At 39.2% G+C, this 21,527-nt stretch overlaps 1 protein-coding gene across 1 annotated transcript; it reads left to right on the forward strand.

Moving 5' to 3' along the window:
• Nucleotides 1-1,534: 1,534 nt before the first annotated feature.
• Nucleotides 1,535-5,560, forward strand: ccnb1 (cyclin B1). The gene is made up of 9 exons (XM_042396030.1): nt 1,535-1,645; nt 1,903-2,031; nt 2,613-2,729; nt 2,826-3,014; nt 3,115-3,273; nt 3,386-3,622; nt 3,750-3,890; nt 4,289-4,399; nt 4,526-5,560. The coding sequence occupies exons 1-9, from the start codon at nt 1,625-1,627 to the stop codon at nt 4,628-4,630; spliced, it is 1,209 nt and encodes a 402-aa protein (XP_042251964.1). The 5' UTR covers nt 1,535-1,624; the 3' UTR covers nt 4,631-5,560.
• Nucleotides 5,561-21,527: the final 15,967 nt, after the last annotated feature.

Here is a 21,527-nt window from a genome sequence, read left to right on the forward strand (position 1 = left end):
AATTTCAATCTATCAATCAAGCAAGCATTTGTAGCCTATATTTGACTATTTCAGTCTCTATATGAACCTTTATATAAATAGGACACAAAACTCAGTCAGAAAAACACATAGAAAACAGCACAAAATACAAACAATGCATGAAACACAAACAAAATTAGCATAAAACAATGCCAAGCACCAGATCATTCACAAATGATGGATCCAGTTTCAAACTGAGTTTAAAATCCCATTCATGATCCCTTTGAGCTCTGTGGGTAAGGAGTTCCACGTATTGATCCCTGGACAGAAAATACAGCTTCAAGTGCATACTTGATGCTAAAATAAAATTAGTAGAGCAATTTGAAGATATGTTGAGGAAAACATAGCCTGCATCACAGGTGTCCTTTGATGATTACCTGAAATATTTTATATAGTTTGCGATAGAAGTTTGTATGATGTCTGTGAGAGGTGTGTCAGTGTGGATCTGCCGTGGCAGGAAGGTTTGGCAATGATTAGAACAGTGCCTCTTCATCTCCAGCAAATAGTTTCAACCAACAACTGACCTGTAGAGTTAAGTTAACCTGCAAAATACTATGTTGTGTTGTTGTGGTACCCTAGTAGTTAGGAGAGGGTGTCTTTTACCTATTTGCCCCCTTTACTTGCAATTTCCTAGCAATTTCCCACTGACAGATTGTTTATTAATTATCATCAAATCTTTTATTGCAGATTACTTGCATTAAAACCATTGTCAAAAATCCATAATCTAAAAAACTAAACCTAAAAGGGAAGAAAGAAAGTCACTGGGTATACGGAAAGGCTATACATTCTATAAGGCAGCAGACTGCATAAAGAAGTTGATTAATAGGAATGCAAAGCCCTTTTCTGACCTTTCTAGTTGTTTTTCAAAAATGCTCACATCACATCATATGATGTATACAGTATTTTATCAATAGCTTTGTGTTGATATATCATTATAATTCACACGAGGGTATGACCTTGCCAATTTAAAACACACGATAAGAAAATAATCAGTGCAGTATGCGTGAACAAATCAGGGATAGGACTTCCATATTTTTGCTGTAATTTTTCTCAAACAAAGTTGAGACAGAGAATAAGAAAGCATTGGGTATAGAGGCCTTATATCTTTGTCTGTATGTGTTTCTGTTTTTAATGCTGTAGTACTTTAAGTTTCACTGTGAATAAAAGGTGCGGTACAAATTAAAAGCATTATTATTAATAGTAGTAGTAGTAGATTACGACTGATTGCTGACAGCGCTGCTTGTAATCTAAGCTTTATCAGATGATGTTGAGCATTGAGCATGTAAACGTGTCGTCTACGAGAAAAAAACGATTAAAAAGCATGAACAGTAGACTTTACAGAAAATTCGATAAATAATAATACGCAGTACGTCACAGGAAAAGGAAGTGGACAGAAAAAAACTCCACGTCATGTGACCACTGGTTGCCCGGAGAACGCATTTGAAACAGATGCGCTCGACCAATCAGGTGCTCTGCGACTTCAGAGCTCAGCGAATCAGCTTGTAGCGAGCGAGGATTTAAACAGAGACGCTGAACCTTAAAACTACACCGCATCGTTCTCCATTACTAGTCACTGAATCTTTGTTGGTGCAACGCACATTTCGAAATGGCTCTACGAGTAACCAGAGTAAGTGCTTTAAGCTTTATTTTATTTATTCTCTAATTATTTATAACCAGAGAAAGCGTCTTGAGGGAATATGTTTTCTTTTAAAACGTCTATTTATGAATACTTGAATGTTATATGCTCTCGTGCGTCGCTGTCGGTCTGTTCTCGTGCAGCTATTCTATGATTCTACTAAAGACCCAGATTAAACTATTGTGTACTTAACATGCAACATAACTTGACTGCCTCTTTGTTTGTTTATTTGTGTCTATTTTTTGCAGAACCGCTTGGCTTCTACCAGGAATGACCTCGGTGGAAAGGCCTGCTCGGTGACTGGGCCTACAATGAAGCCCCGAGCGGCGCTGGGTGAAATCGGAAACATCGCAATTAACAAAGAACCACAAAAAAAGGTACAAATGTTAATAACAATCTCTCGCGACCTCACCAAACTCCATCGATGGAAAGTGAAAAATCACGCCTGTTATCTACGATTCCGTTTGTAGAAGCTTAATGCAAACTCATTAACGTTATAAGAACATATGCATGCAAAATCCTATACCCATGATCTTAAAAATATCCCCCTCACCCCACTCAGGCTTGTTTGTTCACTGACCTGAAAGAGTTCGCATTGTATGTTGGATTTTCATGTCTTAACTTATCTGCCAAATAACTAACGTTAGTAGCTGGTCTCAGTGAAGGCCTAAATGTAATGGCTAACAAAATGAAAGTGCTCTAAAGCACAGTTAAGTAGAGGTGCAACTAACAACTCTGGTTATATATTCATCCACTGATTCTCCATTTAGTCTCAAATGTTAAATTGTTTATAGTTGAAGTTTACAGTATTTCACTATTCTGTTTTCATGGGGGGAAATCAGCAAATCCTCCACATTTGAACTTACACTATGAAACCTTGCAGATTATTGTCTGATCACTTTGACTCTCTTGTGACTTCACTAATCCCCCCTTTTTTTTTTTTCTTTTTTTAATAAAGAACATCAAGACAGAGGCCATTAAAAAGCCCAAAGTCACCACCAAAGTTGAAAAGGTGGTTGTTGAAAAGCCAAAACCAGAAAATGTTGTTCCAGTTAAACCTGAGCCAGAGGTGCAGGTGAGTTATATGCCAGCAGCTATTTGAGATATAAATGACTGCCGGGTGTGGCGCTGCTGTTTGTCTGACCTCTTGTTGGGATTTATACTGTTCCAGGTTCCGCCTGAACCAGCATCCCCCACTCCAATGGAGACTTCTGGTTGCGAGCCTGCCGACTTATGTCAAGCATTTTCAGATGTCATTCTTCACACAGCTATCAGGGATGTGGATGCAGATGACTATGACAACCCTATGCTCTGCAGTGAATATGTAAAGGACATCTACAAGTATCTCCGACAGCTTGAGGTGAACAAAATAACTTTCAGATGAGATTTCTTTGACTAAAACTGTCTTTTTTTTTTTTTTTTTTAAATTGGCTTGTAACTGAGTTTCTTCTGCTCCTCAGGTTGAGCAGAATGTCAGACCCACTTATCTGCAGGGTCAGGAGGTGACTGGTAACATGCGGGCCATTCTCATTGACTGGCTAGTGCAAGTGAACCTGAAGTTCCGTCTACTGCAGGAGACCATGTACATGACTGTGGGAATAATTGACCGCTTTCTTCAGGTGAGCAATTGGCTTAAGGATGGCTGCAGCTTCTGATATGGCAAAGTCGTGGCCCTCTTTGACATGCTGCACACTAGTTTCTAAAATCTGCATGTGCTTGCACTTCCAACAGGATCACCCAGTCCCCAAGAAGCAGCTGCAGCTTGTCGGTGTGACCGCCATGTTCCTTGCATCCAAATACGAGGAGATGTATCCACCAGAGATCTCAGACTTCGCCTATGTGACGGACAAGGCCTATACCACTGCCCAGATCAGAGACATGGAGATGACAATCCTGCGGGTGCTCAAGTTCAAACTGGGCCGCCCTCTCCCCCTCCAGTTCCTCAGAAGGGCTTCAAAGATTTACGAGGTTTGAAGCAGCATCCAAGTCCAGTTTAAACTAGATTCAATGACTGCTTTGTCTTTTTTTTTTTTTTTTTTTTTTTTTTTTTTTTAACCACCCACTAACATCTACTTCTAACTTGTCTCCTCCTCAGGTGACTGCAGAGCAGCACACCCTGGCAAAATACCTCCTGGAGCTCACCATGGTCGACTATGAGATGGTTCATTTGCCACCTTCCATGTTGGCGAGTGCTGCTCTAGCTCTTACCCTGAAGATCTTGGATGCTGGAGAATGGGTGAGTGTTTGTTTTTTTTTTGTTTTTTTAAAGTGCCCAAGATTTCTTCTATTCCAAACAATTATAGCTTGACACTGGGTTTTTGAGGCCACTTAAGTGCATTAACAAACCTCTTGTCAAGGATTAAGTAAATTCTGACAAGATACAAAGTCACATTAGGTTTTCTTGTCAGCACTCTTTGGACTAACCAAAAAGACCCTTCCTAACTGCCCCAAACAGATCTGGTATTTCCATCATGCATTTTCTTTAGCACACACGATACAGTAGATGTGCAATAAGCTGTTGGCCTTTAGTTGGTCCTAAATTTGGGTTATTAATAAAATGATGACTCTAAATCTGAGCTGCTCTAAGATCATGGTAGGAAAAACTCTTGACATGTTTCTGAAATGTCTCCTCAGGATGTGACATTGCAGCACTACATGGACTACACAGCAGAGAGTTTGATTCCTGTGATGGCACACATTGCCAAGAATGTTGTGAAGGTGAATGATGGGCAGACAAAGCATATGGTAAGTTGTTGACAAACCTTCCTGTGATTTCTCTGAACTCCAACCAGACAGCAACCTAATTAACTGGTTAAATGGGGAATCTGTAGATGGGCACACAACTGACACTTGTGACATCTTCTCTTACAGGCTATCAAAGGCAAATACTCCACTTCAAAGCAGATGAGGATTGCCACCATCTCACAGCTCAAATCTTCGGTGGTGAGGGATCTTGCAAAGCAGCTCACCCAGTGAGATGACCATGTTTGGCACAATGTGCTGATTTGTACAGTTGAACTAACTTTTAACATGACGATCATTGCGCTGATCCTGAGGATGAGTCAGCGGTTTGTTTTTTACAGATCTTGTATCTTACTGGCCCTCTTCAAAGCATGCTACATGTTCATCTTTCTAAATTTCTTGCTATCCATAGTCAGGCTGCAACTATTCATGTTAATCAGTTGGTCTATAAAATGGTGTAACATAACTGTTTCCAAGAGCCCAAGATGACATCTTCAAGTGTCTTGTGTAGATATTCAGTTACTATCATAGACTAAAGACACCAGCAAATATTCACATTTGAGAAGCTGGATTCAGAATTTGTACACTCAAATGACTCAATCTATCAAAATTGGCATTTAGTTATTGATTGATCATTGCAGCTTTAACCTATGATTTAAATCTAAAATTGATCCCTTAGACCTCACAGCCTGTTCATTATCATGGGGTGAATGGCAGTTCAGTCTTATCAAGTTATTGCTTAAGTTCATTTGGATACCAATGACTACTTTAATGCAACCCAAAGCACTCTTTTCACATGGGATGTTTGCAATATGATGCACTACATATTGTTTGACTTTTTTCTTTTTTGGGTTAGAGCATCATTGAACACAATATTTGAATATTCTACACAAGTTGCTACGGATTGTAAGTCAAACATGTCTCACATTTGTTTAATAGCTTAACTGCTGCTAAGCTGTTGCAAATTTAAAACTTGTAGCATGCTTTAAAAGTGGGTCAGCCATGTAAAGGGTCCAGTGAGGTCCAATGGGGCCTTTTAGCCATTTTTAAATGGGATTGTTTTCTTAATGTGCGTGTGTGGCAGTGAATGTGTAAAATGTACAGCAATACTTTTAAATGGTTTTTACATTCTTAAAGCCTTTATTAAATGGTCTTGACCAGAAACTTGCTCCCTGTCATACTTTTGATCACCACTAGAGATTGCTATAAGACTAAAGTTTACTTGGGCTTCCAGTTCTCTGCACAATGTGTCAGTTTGGGCATCTGCAAACGCATTGACACTGTGAGCAGTTAGTCATTTCAGAGGGAGGACTCCCACAGTCTAGTCTTAATCACACATACTTAATGTTTAATACAATGCATCACACTGAACTGCTCAGTCAGGCTAGTACAGTATAGATGTTCAGTACAGACTTAAAAAAAAACCTTTTGGTTCCCCCTTCACACATGGAGCTTGTCTTTGTATTGTACATATGGAAAAGGCAACCTTGCTCAAACGGCCAGGCTTTTAAAATGTCACTTGTCTGAACTTGAGCAAGGTCAGGTAAGTTTTAATGGTTTTGACTGAAGTGGTGGCTCCAAATGTTCTCAAACCGGTCAGTGTAGTGCGTTACATATTTTACTGTCTAAGTGTTGCAAACCTAAATGTTAAGCATTTGTTAAATCTTCCACTAAACAGACAGATTCATTTTTTTTTTTTTTTTTTTTTTTTTTTTTTTTTTAAGTGTCCTTAACAATATTCAGGTGCTCACAAATATACAGGGTTTATCTTGTAAATGTTCCTCTTGTTCATACTGACCTTCTGAAGATAACCTCTGTAATGTGCTTTGAATGTAGAGAAGAACTAGACTGGTATGTCAGCCAAGAAGTTGCTGTACATAAATGCCAAAAATGTTTGGTCTTTATTACATAGTTACAGAAGATTTGTAATAGGGCGTTGTGTGCAATGTTGCAAAGCAATAAGTCCTTTTCATAGCAACATGAGATTTACTAATAACAATGGCTCTGTATTTAGGTATCCCCATAAAGCAACACCACAAAGTGACATATTCACTCGCCCACATTAAATAGGTGGGTCCGGAATTGTGACGTTGTAATTATTTGCAGGGTTATTTGGTGAGCTAACTGCTAACGAGCACAGTTGGCAAGCTCCTTAGCTTGGTGGCTAATGGGACTATAACTTCAGTTCAGTCAAAAGACTTATTTGTAATCGACTCCGGACTCATAACTGTCTGCAAAACATTGTTCTTTTGTGGGAAAGTCTTGTCAACTCCAACTGAGGATTTTAAATAAGTGAATGGTGCAATGCAGCTAATAAGGTACAATAACTTCCTCCATTTAGGACTTTCCAGCTCTTCATCCCCCTCAAAGGTCAGCACTGTCAAAATGGCTTAAAAAAATTGGCCTCCATGCAGATTTACTTCATCCCCGCAAACAAATCCACTGATTGCAGCAATTCCATTGGCATTAAATGAATTTGCCGCAAAATTTCACCATTTGAAATCCTAGTGTGCCTTAAACAATGACCGTGAGCCAGCAGGGACAATACCAAGGCCCTGAAACTGAGGCCACTAAATGGAATTCAGCCATCATTAATTTCATTTTATAAACTTGTGCTTTTCCTACTGTGACAAATTAAAACGTCTTCTGTGAAAAAGAACTATGAGCAAGACCACTTTATGGTAACACTGGAGTTGAAGGAGCTTTTCATTCTTCTCAATTTAATTTTCATAAGATGTACTACATTAGGAGATGATGTGGTATAATCCATCCTCCACCCCTTCCACTGTTGGTTGTTTTGATTCTTGTCAGCATCATAGTCTTTAATACTTATGAGATGTATGTAAATCTCATGTAAGCTCCGGATGCAAAGGTTCCTCACAGCTTCAATTATATCAAGCCACAAGTATTTAAAGCTAATGGACACAGCAGAGTGGGAGCTATTATCACTTTAACCCATTCACAGCTGAGACCCTGGGGGAACCAGCCCCCCACCCCCATCCATCCTCCCACCCCAGGGGGACGCTCAGAGAGCTTTGCTGTACAAGACCACCTGCCATCTCCATGACGTTAGTCACTGTACACATCATCAGGATCATAAGGCCATCACTCCTAAAGGCCTGCTGGATAACAGCTTGACTACATCTGTTGTAGTATAGGCCGAGACCAGAAATCATCTGACACTGAAAGGGGAAAAACATTGTTTGGCGCATAGGGAGTCTGGGTTTGTTATGATTCACACACAGAGTTCATACAGTCACAAATGAGTAGTAAATTTGACAAAAAAAGATCAGAGGTGCTTTCATTGTCTTGCGAGATAAAGATGCAGCCAAATCATGCTCGGGGTATTTCAGAAGTTATATCATACGATATTGATCTGTTATTGTTTCATGACTAAGCTGTGCATCTGTTACCTGACATTATGACATATAGACAGTAATGCTGACACCTTGAGAGCACATCCCTTATATCTACCCCTCCAGCTCTGAACCCTCTGTTGTTTTCCACAGAGACACATGATAATTAGTCTTGGTTATCCTGGAAAGCTGGGCTTTTAAACTCACAGATCATACTGAGAATTCATACTTGGAGGCTGAGGTCATGACTGGGCAGCCATATCAGTTTACAAGACAGATTCCTCCTGTGCAGGGCTCCAAACCATACACTTGCAGCTGCCTGGAACACTATTTGGCCTTTCTGACAAAGTTTCAGTTGTGTGACATTTATTATGATGGAAAATCAAGCCTAGTGGCTATGCAATTCAAGATAATTCAGCAAGTGAACACTTAAACACTACGTTTGCTAATATCCTGAAAATGCTTAAAGCCTCAGTTCACCTAAATTACAAAAGATATATTTCATCACTCAAACCTTGTGGTATCTAGGCATGCAAATAGTTTTGGTTTTAGAAGCAAGGTTAAAGAACAGCCTCTGAGATTTCTGCCTCCACGCCAGTACATTGAAGGGTGAATGGATTTTATTCAAAACACTGAAGAAGAAACATTTTAAAAGTTTTTTTTTTTTTTTTTTTTTAAATATGAAAATAAAAGAAATTTAAATTTGAACATTAAAAAACATTAAAAAGTTGACAGCAACATTTGATGCAACAATTAATGACCTATTGTGGTTGCAAAGACAAGCAACGTCGGGTTTAGAGACTTCAAATCTTTAACAGAAAATCTGCATTAAAAACTTGTCTTTTCATAATTTTGCAAGTGCAATCTACTTTATGGATGTGCAATACTACATCACTACATACATCGCTATAGTATTCTTGTAACAGCAGTATAACAATCCAGAAACAGTTTCCAACATGTCCCAGTTTCCCTGACAAATCCACAGACCCACTGAGAACCAGTCCATAGGTGTAAGAAAAATAATTTTAGCTCAAAGGTCCACGCATTAGTGTACAGTCTTCTACAGTGAATGGAACTGGCTCAGGTGTCATGACCTGAAACTCAAAGATGCTCCCTGGCCTCGTTGATCTTTCTCCAGCCATCTGCTGACTCCTGACTTCACGACTCCATTCCCAGTCCATGAAAGCATTTACAGGAAGCTGATGTTATTTGCCTCCAGTGTTCATTCAGTTTTCATAGGAAAAAAATGTTCATAATGAGGTTTGTGGATTATTAAGAGTAATTGGGACATTGTTTCAGAGATTTTTAATGGAGCTATTGGTCTAGCAGCATGATCAGAGATATCTCAAAACCTATGTATGCAAATAAAACCAAAACTATCTGCATGGCTAGATACCACTAAAATTGAGCGCTAAAATATGTTTGGTGAACCGACCACTTAAATGACAACAATGTACAATTGCACAGACTAGATGGCCTTACAAGCTCTCCGGGGAAATTGTTTGAGGACGTTTATGTATTCATGCACATTTCAGTGTCCTTAAAGCTCAAATGCTTCTGTCCTTTTCCATGTTTATTCAAGCTCTCTCCATTAAATGAATTTGCGAGTCAGCACTGAGGTCCAGAAAGAATGCAAAGCTTGGCTTCAGACCTTTCAGTATTTCAGCAATACAGATCTCACCCACAAGCGGATCGTCCAAGACCAGAGTCAAAAGTTTGGAACTCCTTCCCAGTCTAAACATCATCCAAGATGGCCAGAGATTTAACAAGTGCACCCTTCAAAATGAGTCAATGCCCATTCTCACCTCCCGTCCACCAAGTCTGCGTGTCTCAATTCAATAATGACAAAGTCAAACAAACAGCCGGCCCGTGGCAGCACTGTTAGGGTTTCTGTGGGGTGCTAATAGGTTGGCAGCTGGCAAGCAGAATGAGGCCTCTGGGCTTGAGAGTGGAGTGAAGCACAAATAAACACAGGGGCATTCATTTTCACAATTTATAGATTTTCAAATAAAAAATCATGTGCTTCCTGAACTTTACTGACCTTTGACGCTCAATGTCACACGGAGGAAAGAAAGGCTCCCATTGTGGCCTGAACAGAGGAGTGTTTGAGCCAGGTGTGAGTTGGATTTTCTCCAGACCACCTTAACTTCTGCGTGCACGGTTTGAATGGCGAGCAGGAAGTCATCTTCTCCTCATGATCAAGGTTACGCTTAGATGTTTGTTGAATCGTCGCAGACAGGGGGATGTGAGTGTTTTCTATCCAAAGACATTTGTTAGAGTACCAGAAGGAGAGCAGAAATCTTATGTTTCAAAGCTGATGTCAAAGCAGATTTCACACTGAACAAAGATCAGTGTAAAACATTGTGAATTCAAAAAAATAACGCATCTGAAAGCTACATGCATACAGTAGAGTATACATTTATTGATTTATGTGTCCTCTCCTCAATATTTAGTAGCTGTTCTGGAGCTTTCAATCATATCATAGTGTCTTCATCAGCAAAATTAAGCCAGCAGGGATGAGAAGCCCTTAAAGTTCTTAGAAAAAATAGTAACTTTAACACCTACAATTCCATGACTACTGGGCAATCTCCATCTCCTGATGTGAAGATTATGTGATATGACTGAAAGCTCCAGAACAACTAGCAAATGGACCTTGAGGTGAGATTGTCTTATCCACTATTGTTTCCAATATGAAAGTTCTGGACATCAAGCTAGCACTAGTGCATGAGACTCGAAAGAAAACCAGCCCTTTATCTGCATCCTTGATTTCTCTCCGGGGACGGGAAGTAACTGAACTCTTTGATAACAGGTTTCAGGAGCTTGCTAGCCTGTGAGTTCGCCATAGTGATGTCTTCCAGCTGCTAATGCTAGCTTCGTGGACGCCAGAAGTGTGTTCACGCATTGATTGACAGCCATGAGCTCCCACCGCTGACTTTTGCCTATTCTGATTGGTTAGAAGGTTTACATTTTGGTTAAAAAAAACTGAGACAGTAATATCTCTGTACTGCTGCCAGGCAGGTCACAGAAGCCTTTGACAACACCTCTCCACATTAAGATTTGGAGTATATTTCAACTAGAAAAAATATAACTAAAAACGTAACTGCTGTAGCTTTAAGAACTGAAAAAAATGTGAACTGTTCATGGCAGCATTTATGTTTAATAACTGTACATGACCCATTATAAATAAATTTGATTAAACTGAATTTAATCTACCTGCTTTCAGTGTCTAAAACTATTTTTACCCATTTTTGGCAAGTAATCATCAATTTTGAAGCTGTGAGGGTGCTGAACAAAACCTCTGTGATCATTTTGTTCATTCTTGTCTGTTTAATTGGACCTGGGGTTTTTTTTTGGGGGGGGGGCATAATTTTTATCTGTAACAATTACACTGTACTCATCAAATTAATTGCTGAGCTCTGGGAACATGGTAATGGACACAACAAAATTTGACTGGGCAGTTAGACAGGATGGGTAAAGTTATGAAAATAGTACAAAGATAGTACTGAACCAGAATTATCCTTTAAAACAGAAAACAACCTTAATGCCACTTCACAGTAGATGTTGTCACAGTGTGGATGATGTATCAAGCATAAGTATATTGGTTAAGAAAAAAATTTCAAGATAAAATTGTAACTTTCAACACATAGGAAAAAAAAGTTTTACAGTATAATAACCATTTAGAGTTTTTACTGCAGACGAAAGTCTAGATACATGCAGATATAAACTAAATCAAGTCATACAAAATAAAGCCACTGTAGAAACCCCACATTTTATTACATGCGTGCTTTGGCAAGAGATGTTGTTTTGGGGAAGACAAAAGAAGTTATTATCTTGTTTCAGCTCTCAGGGGTTATTTTTGGCCACTGAACAGCTCCACTGGATCAGTTCAGAGTACAGTGTGGTTGCAGAGAAGCAAGGACTGTCGGTTGTTCACTTCCCCAACTGAGATTTTTCCACTGGCCTTCATTAAACAAGTTTTGGGGATTTATTGATTTGGTCCAAATGTTTTAACAGTAGCCTTGTAGGTGCACAGGAGTATTTTGTTTCTGAGTGGTATTTAAAAAGGAACAACCACAAAGTTGGAATCAAGCCAGGTACTGAGGTCAAATTTCTATTTCAATCAGGGATCAAACAGTTGCATTTTTACCTTGTTGATGAGTATTTCTGTACCAAATACTGCATTAGAATAACCCACTTATGATGGATGAGGTATTTTTTGTAGCGTGGTTCCAGACCCATCTCAGATTTGTTCAGCAATTCAAATAGGAGAAACAATCGATCAATCAGAGCTTTGAACGCAGGATTAAGAATTGAGGCATCATCCTCTTACATAGCTACTTAGCTACATCAAGGCCCCAGGAAGAGCCCTGGACTGTGAGGCAATTTTGGCTTTTGCAACTTGTGGAAGCATCACGAGATGCACACTGGCCTAAAAAGCACTTTTTAGTATACACAATCATTGGAAAAGGAGCATCTGTAAAACAGTGAATAATAGAATTTAAATAATTTTCTGAGCATTGCAATCCCCACAAAATGACTATTGATTTTATAATCAGAATCCACTCTGTCCAATCACAAAATTGGAAGTCAAGTCAAGTCAAATCAGTTTTATTTATATAGCACCAAATCACAACAAAAGTTATCTCATGACACTTTTCACAGAGAGCAGGTCTTGGCGACAGCGGCAATGAAAAACTCCCCTTTAACAGGAAGAAACCTTGAACAAAACCTGGTTCTAGATGGGCGGCCATTTGCCTTGACCGGTTGGGTTGAGAGAGAAAGAGGGTGAGAAAGAGGTGAGAGAATAATAATAACAATGATAATAATAATAGAAATATGACTAATAATAATAATAGTAGGCATGGGCAGGATCACAGCAGCAGGCAGTCTGCAACCACAATCCATAGAAACCTGCAAGACAAGAAAGCACAAAAACTCCGGGGAAGAAGCCAAGTTAGTAATATGCATTAATGGTACATGAATGTGTACAGAATCAGATGGGAAGGAGGAGAGAGGTGCATCATGGGAAGTCCCCCAGCAGTCTAGGCCTATAGCAGCATAACTAGGTGCTGGTCCAAGGCAAGCCTGACCTAACCCTAACTATAAGCTTTATCAAAAAGGAACGTTTTAAGCCTACTCTTAAACGTAGAGAGGAAGTCTGCCTCTCGCACCGAAACTGGAAGATAGTTCCACAGGAGAGGAGCCTGATAGCTGGAGGCTCTACCTTCTTAGAAGAAGAAGAAATGTATGATTAAATTATTTTATCCAACTGATGTGTGCGGTGAGCAAACAGGAAGTCAGCTAGCTCGGCCAGCATAAATCTCAAACATGAATGCTTTCAACCGGCAGAGCTGTTGAAGGACTTTATTGCACATGTTGTATGGGCCCAAAATATGTAAGTGTGACAAAATCCATGGAAATTATATTAATGTGTGTACTCAGTGAGCAACTTTCATAGGAATGAATGGTGCACCATCTTTGGTTAATGGTATCTGTAATGAACAATCAATCAAAAAAGTTTAGCCAATTTTAATATAGACATGTTCCCCCAATGCCACTATTAAATCAATGAATGTGGAAATTAAAACAAGTGTGTTTTCTTCCTGTATACTCCTCATGGAACATACTTTTTGTCCAGTAAATCAGCCTGGTGTAGACAGTGTGGCCGGCCGCCGTCTTCTCAGCTCCCCAGGAGCTGCTGCTGAAAGGACAGCTGGTTTTGACGACCGTGACAGGCGAACATAGAGTCAGCGTGGATTGAACAGCCACATCTTGCTTTTGATGTGGATTTCCAGTAAAATGAACATATTTCTCAAGATTTTTGTGAAAAAACATTTACTGCTCATAGCAACCGCTACCACAGCTGTTATGTCGACTGGAAATGACTCACACCCGAAAACAAAACAAGATACCCCCCTCCCAGACAGAAATCAGTTAACATGAACATGGTGTTGAAATGAAATGATGATGATCATGATTTTCTGATTATTTTTGTGGGATGATACATTTAATTATAAAGTTTTTGAAAGGCACGGAAAATTTATTTATATAGCACATTTCATACCCAAAGGCAACCCAAAATGCTTTACAAGTACACAGGCAAAAGCACAAAAAGCAACAATACAAGCAAGCAAGTAAAATCACACAGAATAAAAACAATAAAACAAGCAAGCAAATAAATTTGATTTAATTTTTTAAAAGGTATCTATTACATGTTTAAAATGTTGGCAAGCTTAGTTGCAGGTCTTACCTGCCTTTGATCTTCAGGGCCTAGTTGATTCAATGTTTCAGATTTGTCTGAATTTAATTTTAGAGGCATATAAAGATTGAGCTCATATTGAGAAATTTCTTTAGAGGATAGGTTCAGATTTTCTCAAGTCTGTTTTAAAGCAACACTCACATGCCCACATGTACCATGAAGGAGTTACTGGCCATGAAGAACTGCCTTCATGGTGTGACAGCACTGAAAGCGATGGTGTAACATCTCTTTATGTGCAAGGTGCACTCTTAAGTCCAGCCAAAGCTAATATGAGGCTTCAACAGTCTGTGTTAGCCAAATGAAGTGGATATCTTCCAAAGTTACTGTCTTTTTAGCACAATATTCTCTCTTTGTGTTAATATCCCTGCAGTGCAGCTCCGCAAAGAAACACTATCTGCAGGAACACAAAGATTTGTCATCATGTGAATACAGACAAACATGTTATTGCAAATGTTCTGAGCAAACTGACAGATTTACATGATATCTCCTTTAATGACTTATTTAAGAATAAAAAAAGTCTTTATCCTGTCTTTGAAAAACGAGAAGAAAGATTTTCAGTTCTTCTGACCTGGCTCTAGAAAAGCAGCATACTAACTGCCCCACCAGCAGTCACATCTATATGTTCACATTACATTATACTCACTTGACGTACCAATAGTTTGTACTGATGTCAAACTGTTATCTGTATTTTAACCTAACATCATTGTGCAACATGATAACCACCAAAGGGCCATTAAGTTCATGTTGCCACACATCGTAACTATCAGAGGTAAAATCACACTGTTTTACTTGGAGGGAACTGTGCCAGTGTTTGTGTTTTGATTTACGGGATCAGTAATAATGAGAGCAAGACTGCCAATGAATCGTGTGCTTGGTGCTGTGATTAGAGTTTTGTTGGCACATTATTCATTTCTTATGTGATGGCAAGTGCTATAGACTGGTTTATGTGCCATGTAATGCATTATTGCAGCTTTTAAGGTTTCCTTAATTGTTTTAGACTCTTTCTTTTACATTTATGTCATAAAATCACAATCGTTCGACACACTGATAATCTTGCGTTCACAAAAACAAAACAAATGACTTTTATGAATGTCGTTAAATGTTTATTTTTTCTACATAAAGTTGCAAAGTCACCATTTCTGTCTTAAATTTCAAGGTAACATTCAGCATAACTGGTCTTTGAGATGTCTCCTGGTATCTACAGTGTGTTGTAATCTGACCTGTATGTTGAGTCAGGCTGCCTGGCAAATGTGGCCTCTGAGCTGTGATAAATCCTCAGTGGGTTGGGAGGAGGGGAGGAGGGACACTGCTGCTCCTGCTGACACATTGTAAATCAACCTCTGGGGTCACTTGGCCATCCTCTTTGTTGTCTGCATCCGACACGGAGATTGACAGAGACCGTCCGCCACTGGACCCACTGGCACCTTTGCTGCTTCTTATGCAAACCTATCTGGCCTGAGCGCACTCAGAAATATGCACATGATACAAATCACTCATTCTTGGATTATTTTGCTGTGTGATTCCAATACAGCAGTTCAGACAAAATATACACTGTAAACTATCCAACTTACACATACTTTTTAAAAAAAAATATTTTCATTAAATCTTACCTAGAGGTGTTGAATCTGCTGTTTTTAATCTGCTGCAGACCCAAGCAATTTTTGGAACCTACTCAGGATTTTAAAACCCATCCCCACGTCACAACAATTATCTACCATGACACTCCCTGAACTTTGTTATGGGGTGTTTGCTATATATTTGGTATATCACTTACAAAATGTCATTGGCTTTATGACATAATGAGGGAATGTATCTTTAAATGATGTACAGTTTGTGCCTCTCATGTATTATCATTATAGTTATGTCACAGAGCTCATGTTTTTTCTGAGAGATAAATCCCCAGCTATCTGTCCACCCCATAATAAAAAAGATTTTAACTCATATCCCAAGTTGCAACTGCTTTTCCTCATCCAGACAAAGATGGTAGCTGGTAATGACAAGTCCCTGTTCAATTTGCATAAGGTGAACCAAAATTAAGATGTTTTATTATAGATTAAATAAGGAGAGATCAGTTGGAAATGTATAACAATATATATATATTTTTTTACGTCTTCTTTAAGAGTATGAAGACAGGAGATAGGACATCATCTGGAGTCTACATGCTGGTGGTAACCAGCATTGTGGTTGATGGAAACTTTGAGTTGAGTCTCTCCGGACATCTCAGAGGTCAAAATGTAATGATAACTGGGCTAATTTTAAAAACATTATGATGAAAAATAAAAATAATAAAGAATGAAAAAAAAGTTTGTTTGGACCCCCATTGGTGCCTGCCCTTACCAGCCACATAGTTTTTTTTTAACAGAAATAACATAACAGAAACAAACAATAACAGCAACAATAATAAACGTAAATGAAAAACCAAAAACAACAAAAAGCAAACACATGACATTCTGTATATCATCAGGCCTATTACATATATGATTCAGAGAACTATAGAAAAGGATATACTAAAACCTTATGCAACATGTAACATATTAATGGCATTATATGGAAAACTGAACTGCCTTTCAGGATAATTGCCGGATGAAAATGTATTAATTTCATGTGTATCACTATATTATTCATCATAAGCGGCTGCATAGTTGATTGTGCTTCAAACAGGCTCTGGCTGGCACCAAATCAGAAAAGTATGTGAGTGCAAACATGGTTATTTTTGTGTTTATTTCTAATAGTGCTAACAACACTGTGCTCTCTGTGTGCAGTGCTGAGTAAGCACTTTAGTAAATTAAAATGGAGTCATTTTTTCCTTTGGCGTTCACCTCATGAAGGTGAGCTCCTCCTCTGGATGAATATTTCGAGGACGCTCATCTTACTCAAGAAGCCTCGGATAATTACACTATTTATCAACGTCACTCTCTAAAATGAACCGAATTTACTTGATTATAGAGCTCTTTTCGTGTTAAAATTGGCAGCCTCAGGCACATAATGCATGTTGTCTGTGGAGTTTCTTTGCCTTGCCGTGGGGAAATTATGTTTCTGATCGTTACAGATGGCTCTTCACTGAACTACATCAAGAAATGAATGACTGAATAAAATTACTCCAATTATTCGACAGCTGTTTCTTTCCAGAAAACACCTGCTCATCATTTCATCAAGAATGTGAAATAAACCAATTTTCCTTAAAGTGTAATTAATGTGAGGTTACTTTTTTGTCATTCTCATGAGTGTTTGCTGATAGTTTAGTACATCATCCGACACACACAGGAACCTCCAGGGACACAACGGTGAACAGAAGCACAGTTATTGATTATATTAGTCAATAAAGGCTAGTTTCCTCCCGGACTATTATACTAATGCACTTAGGGTGAATGTCCCGGCTAGCCTTGCAGGCCAGGTTATAAAGTGCACCAGAGCTCCTAAATTATTCACAAGGCCCCTTCACCAGCTCCGGGCCTCCATTAGAGGCAGCAGAGGAAGAGGGGAGAGGGGAGAGGGGGGTGACGATGATGTCACCCGGCCCCACGGAGCCAGACAAGGGCACCTGGGACTGAATGATGGAGTCAGCTGTGGAGGACCACAGCTCTGCCGGAAGATTCTGACTGAGGAGACGAGTGCTCTGCCTCCGCAGGTCAATTCACCAGCAGACCCTGGTGGTCAAGAGGGAACACTGTGAATGCTGTGTGCGTGTGTGTCTGTGAATACCAGCTTATGTAACCACGATTCATAATGACTGATGACTGCAGAGGGGGAATGGAAGTTGCTGAAAACTGAAAAATGGAGAGACATAAACGGATATCAACGTACAGATGGGTGACTAATTAGGGATGTTGATTCTCAAGCTTTTCACAGATGGAGTAGTCATATATTTCAGATTGAGTAATCACACAGAGAAGAAATCTCCCGCATATTAGATGACTCTGATAATGAGACGCAGTAGTACCTGTCCAAATTACAAAACTACACCTACTAACACATCTAAAGCTCACTAATTAAAACACTGCATTTTGTTTGCTCAATCCGTACACATACTGTACAGAAATGTTAAAGGGTAAAACTGATGATTTTCTATAATTTTCTTATTGTCAACAAATCTCATGTGCAGAGGCAAACCAACAATGAACTCATCCATCTCACAGGTATTATCTGTATATCCAAAGTCTGACACATCATATTCCTCTGTGTCGTATGGCTCTGCTGTTGTCCAAAAACTATTAAAAACACATCAGTGAGCCACACTGCTGCACTGGGTTACATGTTCCTTCACCACAAGTCTTGTTTCTCACACGTTAGTTTTGGTTCCAAAGACTAATAACAGCGATCATGTTTTTTATAATCTACGGAGAGTAGTTCCGTGTACGGCAGATGCCACTGCGCATGTGTAGGAACGCTAGCTTGTTTTGCTACATATCACAACCTCTTGACTTTGTCCTAAAGGTATTTGAGAAATTTACAATGCAGCACGCATTTACAATGTTCAATGTGGGTTTAGGGAGTTATGTGCTGGAACTATGTCCTGACTTCAGGTCTACATGAAAGATTTAAAAGCACAAATGTGATGATAGAGGGACTGCCAACAAAGACTGCAGAGATTATACACTGTCCCCCTCACAACCGGTAGTTTTCATCAGGCTGATGCTGAAGGACTGCCAGTGGAATCTAATGGAAATTCAGATTGAAGTGAACCATGGTAAAATGCAGCCATTCCTTATGTTTCTATCCACCTGACTTTTGAGTGTCAACGCCAATGTGTGAGATGTGAGATGGTTAAATGGAGGAAAGCCTGATTGAATTCACTCAACTGAGCAATCCTCTGTCGTACACAAGCAGCACATAGAGTCATCAGAGGCATGTTATTGTCCTGTGCTGATGACTTGTATCGATCGAAGTTACTGTTAAGTTACTGCTTTACAACAATCTCCATATATACCACATGACTTATATGTATTCCCACTGAGTTCTTATTTGTGGCATTGTGAACTCAGAGAACCCTTGAGAGAGGAAAGAAAAAAATGAAACAACTTAACTCGGGCAATAACGTCAAAATGCAGGCAGTACCCTGCCGCTAATCAAAATTTAAAAGCGCGTGAAATAAGCCATGTGTGTTTTCAGCGTAGTGTGAGGTATTTCCGCTCTCCCGCTGGTCTGCTTCTGTCTCATTTCTGGGAAGGTCAGTAGTATCGTAGCAAAAACACTAAAACACAGTGGAAAATCAACACAGTCAGCAACAAAGTCAAGAGAGAAGAAAGTAATCCAGTTGCCAAGAGTCATCTCTCTTTCTCTCTCTCTCTTTCTCTGTCTCTCTGTCACTCATTCAGTCTCTCACCCTCTGGGCAAAGGGCTACATGAGGCCTGGAGAGGTCTTCAAATCACTGGCACAAGCTCATGCTTAATGTGTTACTGCCCTGATATATGTGGGATATTGCCAGCAGATGGATTAAAGGGTTGGTTCCCAAAGGCCTCTGACTATGGGGGGTTTCATCAAATAATGAGGCCTGCGGTCCCTGGGAACCAGCACAAATGTAAAATTTGTATGTGAATGCTGCACTAGATTCAGAATGAAAAAAATCACAGCACAATGTGAATGTGAAATAAACCAGGAATGCTAACAGGGTCCCTGGGCTGCCATAGTGAATGAGCTAATACTACAGTGTCTCAACTGTTTGATTCCAATTCAAGAAATCAGGAAGAACGTTCATCATGTTTCATACAGTAACTGGTACTCTTCTTGAAAGAAGAACTGCCATGCTAGCAGCTCTGTGAGGGTGTTTTTAGGCAGAGCAATGTTTAGAGTTAAATGCTAACGTCAGCATAACATGGCTACAATGACAATGCTGATGTTTGGTAGGCATAATTTGAAAGTGTTTCAGCCACGTTTTTCAGTCATCCATCTCATGTGCATCTGATGGAACAGATGCATTTCTATTTTAATCAGAACAGTTGTCTACAGGCCTCGTAATGGCTTGCGTTTCACTCATGTCATAAGCAGGTAAATGCAACCTGAGGAGTATTTTTGCACTTTAAGTCTATTTTTCTCAGTTTTACGCAAATAAGCCCTAGTTGCTCCCACTATGCCTTGTGTGTAGACATGCCATTAGTTTAGCATGTTAACATGCTAACGTTTAGCTAATTAGCGCCAGGTACAAAGCACAGCTGACTCTAATGGGAATGTCATTAGCTTTGTAGGTATTTGGTCATAAACTAGCAACTAGCAACAGACTTTTTGGTCTTTTTAAAAGGATTTTAGGTTCATCTTGGACTTCTTCAGCTCTGTAGATTGTGGACATACGGCTATGATGTTCAATCCCTGGCTCCTCCAGACCATGTCTTTTTCCACTGAGGGGAGCTCCACTGCTAAAAGCTACCGATTTGTTCAGTGGTATTGGTGATTCAGTTCAGATGGAAAATTCTGTGTCTTATTCGTACATGTAGGCTACTGAACACCTCTACACTGAACCCCAAATTGCTCCTGATTGTCAAGCCAACCAGTGTCTTGTCTGGTGGAGCTGCCATTAGTGTGAGTGTGTGTGAATGAGAAGCATTGTGAAGCACTTTGTCCTGCCTCGGTAGAAAAGTGCTATGTAAGTAGAGTCCATTTAAAACTGGATAGTTTCCTGAAAATTTGAGCATTCAAACATATCTTCCTCCAGCTGTAATTTTCTTAAACCACCAGAGCTGCATTTGATGATTTTATCTGATACCTTCAGTCTCTGGTGAGTGACAGCTAGTCAGTCTCAAACATGTTGAGCTTTTACACTGATTATTTAAACTGACTGAGAGGAATTCAATTAGCACTGGACATCTGAGAGCCCTTTGGCGCCAGATGCCATGTAACCGGTTGACCAAACTATTAGTCTGATTGTATTAGGGAACAAAGAATTGAGATGGACCAAATTAGATTTCAATATCAGGTTTCTTTCACATAGAGCCAGTCATTGTCACTGCACTTAATGCAATAAATCTAGACTAAACATTATGTTTATGGCTTAAGACAGATGGTAGGCCAGATGTTCACTTTAAAATAAAATGGACACCATCTGACCAAATATACCGTTGAAATGATTTCTGGCACTAACTTTGTGAAGCATTAATGCCAGTATCTGCCCATTATCTCTTCAATCATAAAACATTCCAAATAAAACTTGGTATGAATCAAATTTTTACATTATCTATACAGTATGAATATATGTCATTTGTATAAAAAGTTAGTTAAAATCATAATGGTGAGATAAATGAGGAAAGACAGAAACATAGATACAGTTAATTGTTTGTATTTCTTAATCTACTATGTGTACTAATTTGTGCAGGATTCACTGAAGAAGTTTATTATTATAAAATTACCATAAAAATGAATGTTCAAGACCTCACAGTTTTCATAGGGATGGTATAAATGCTAAATAAAGAGAATTTTCACCTTACTGTATATTTTTGTCCAAAGCAAGCTACAATATGTGCATTTAACATCAGTAAGAACAAGAGCTATATGTAATCAAATTCTTCTATACAAAACCTTAGAATT

The sequence above is a fragment of the Thunnus maccoyii genome, chromosome 19, assembly GCF_910596095.1.
Source record: "Thunnus maccoyii chromosome 19, fThuMac1.1, whole genome shotgun sequence".
Taxonomy (NCBI): domain Eukaryota; kingdom Metazoa; phylum Chordata; class Actinopteri; order Scombriformes; family Scombridae; genus Thunnus; species Thunnus maccoyii.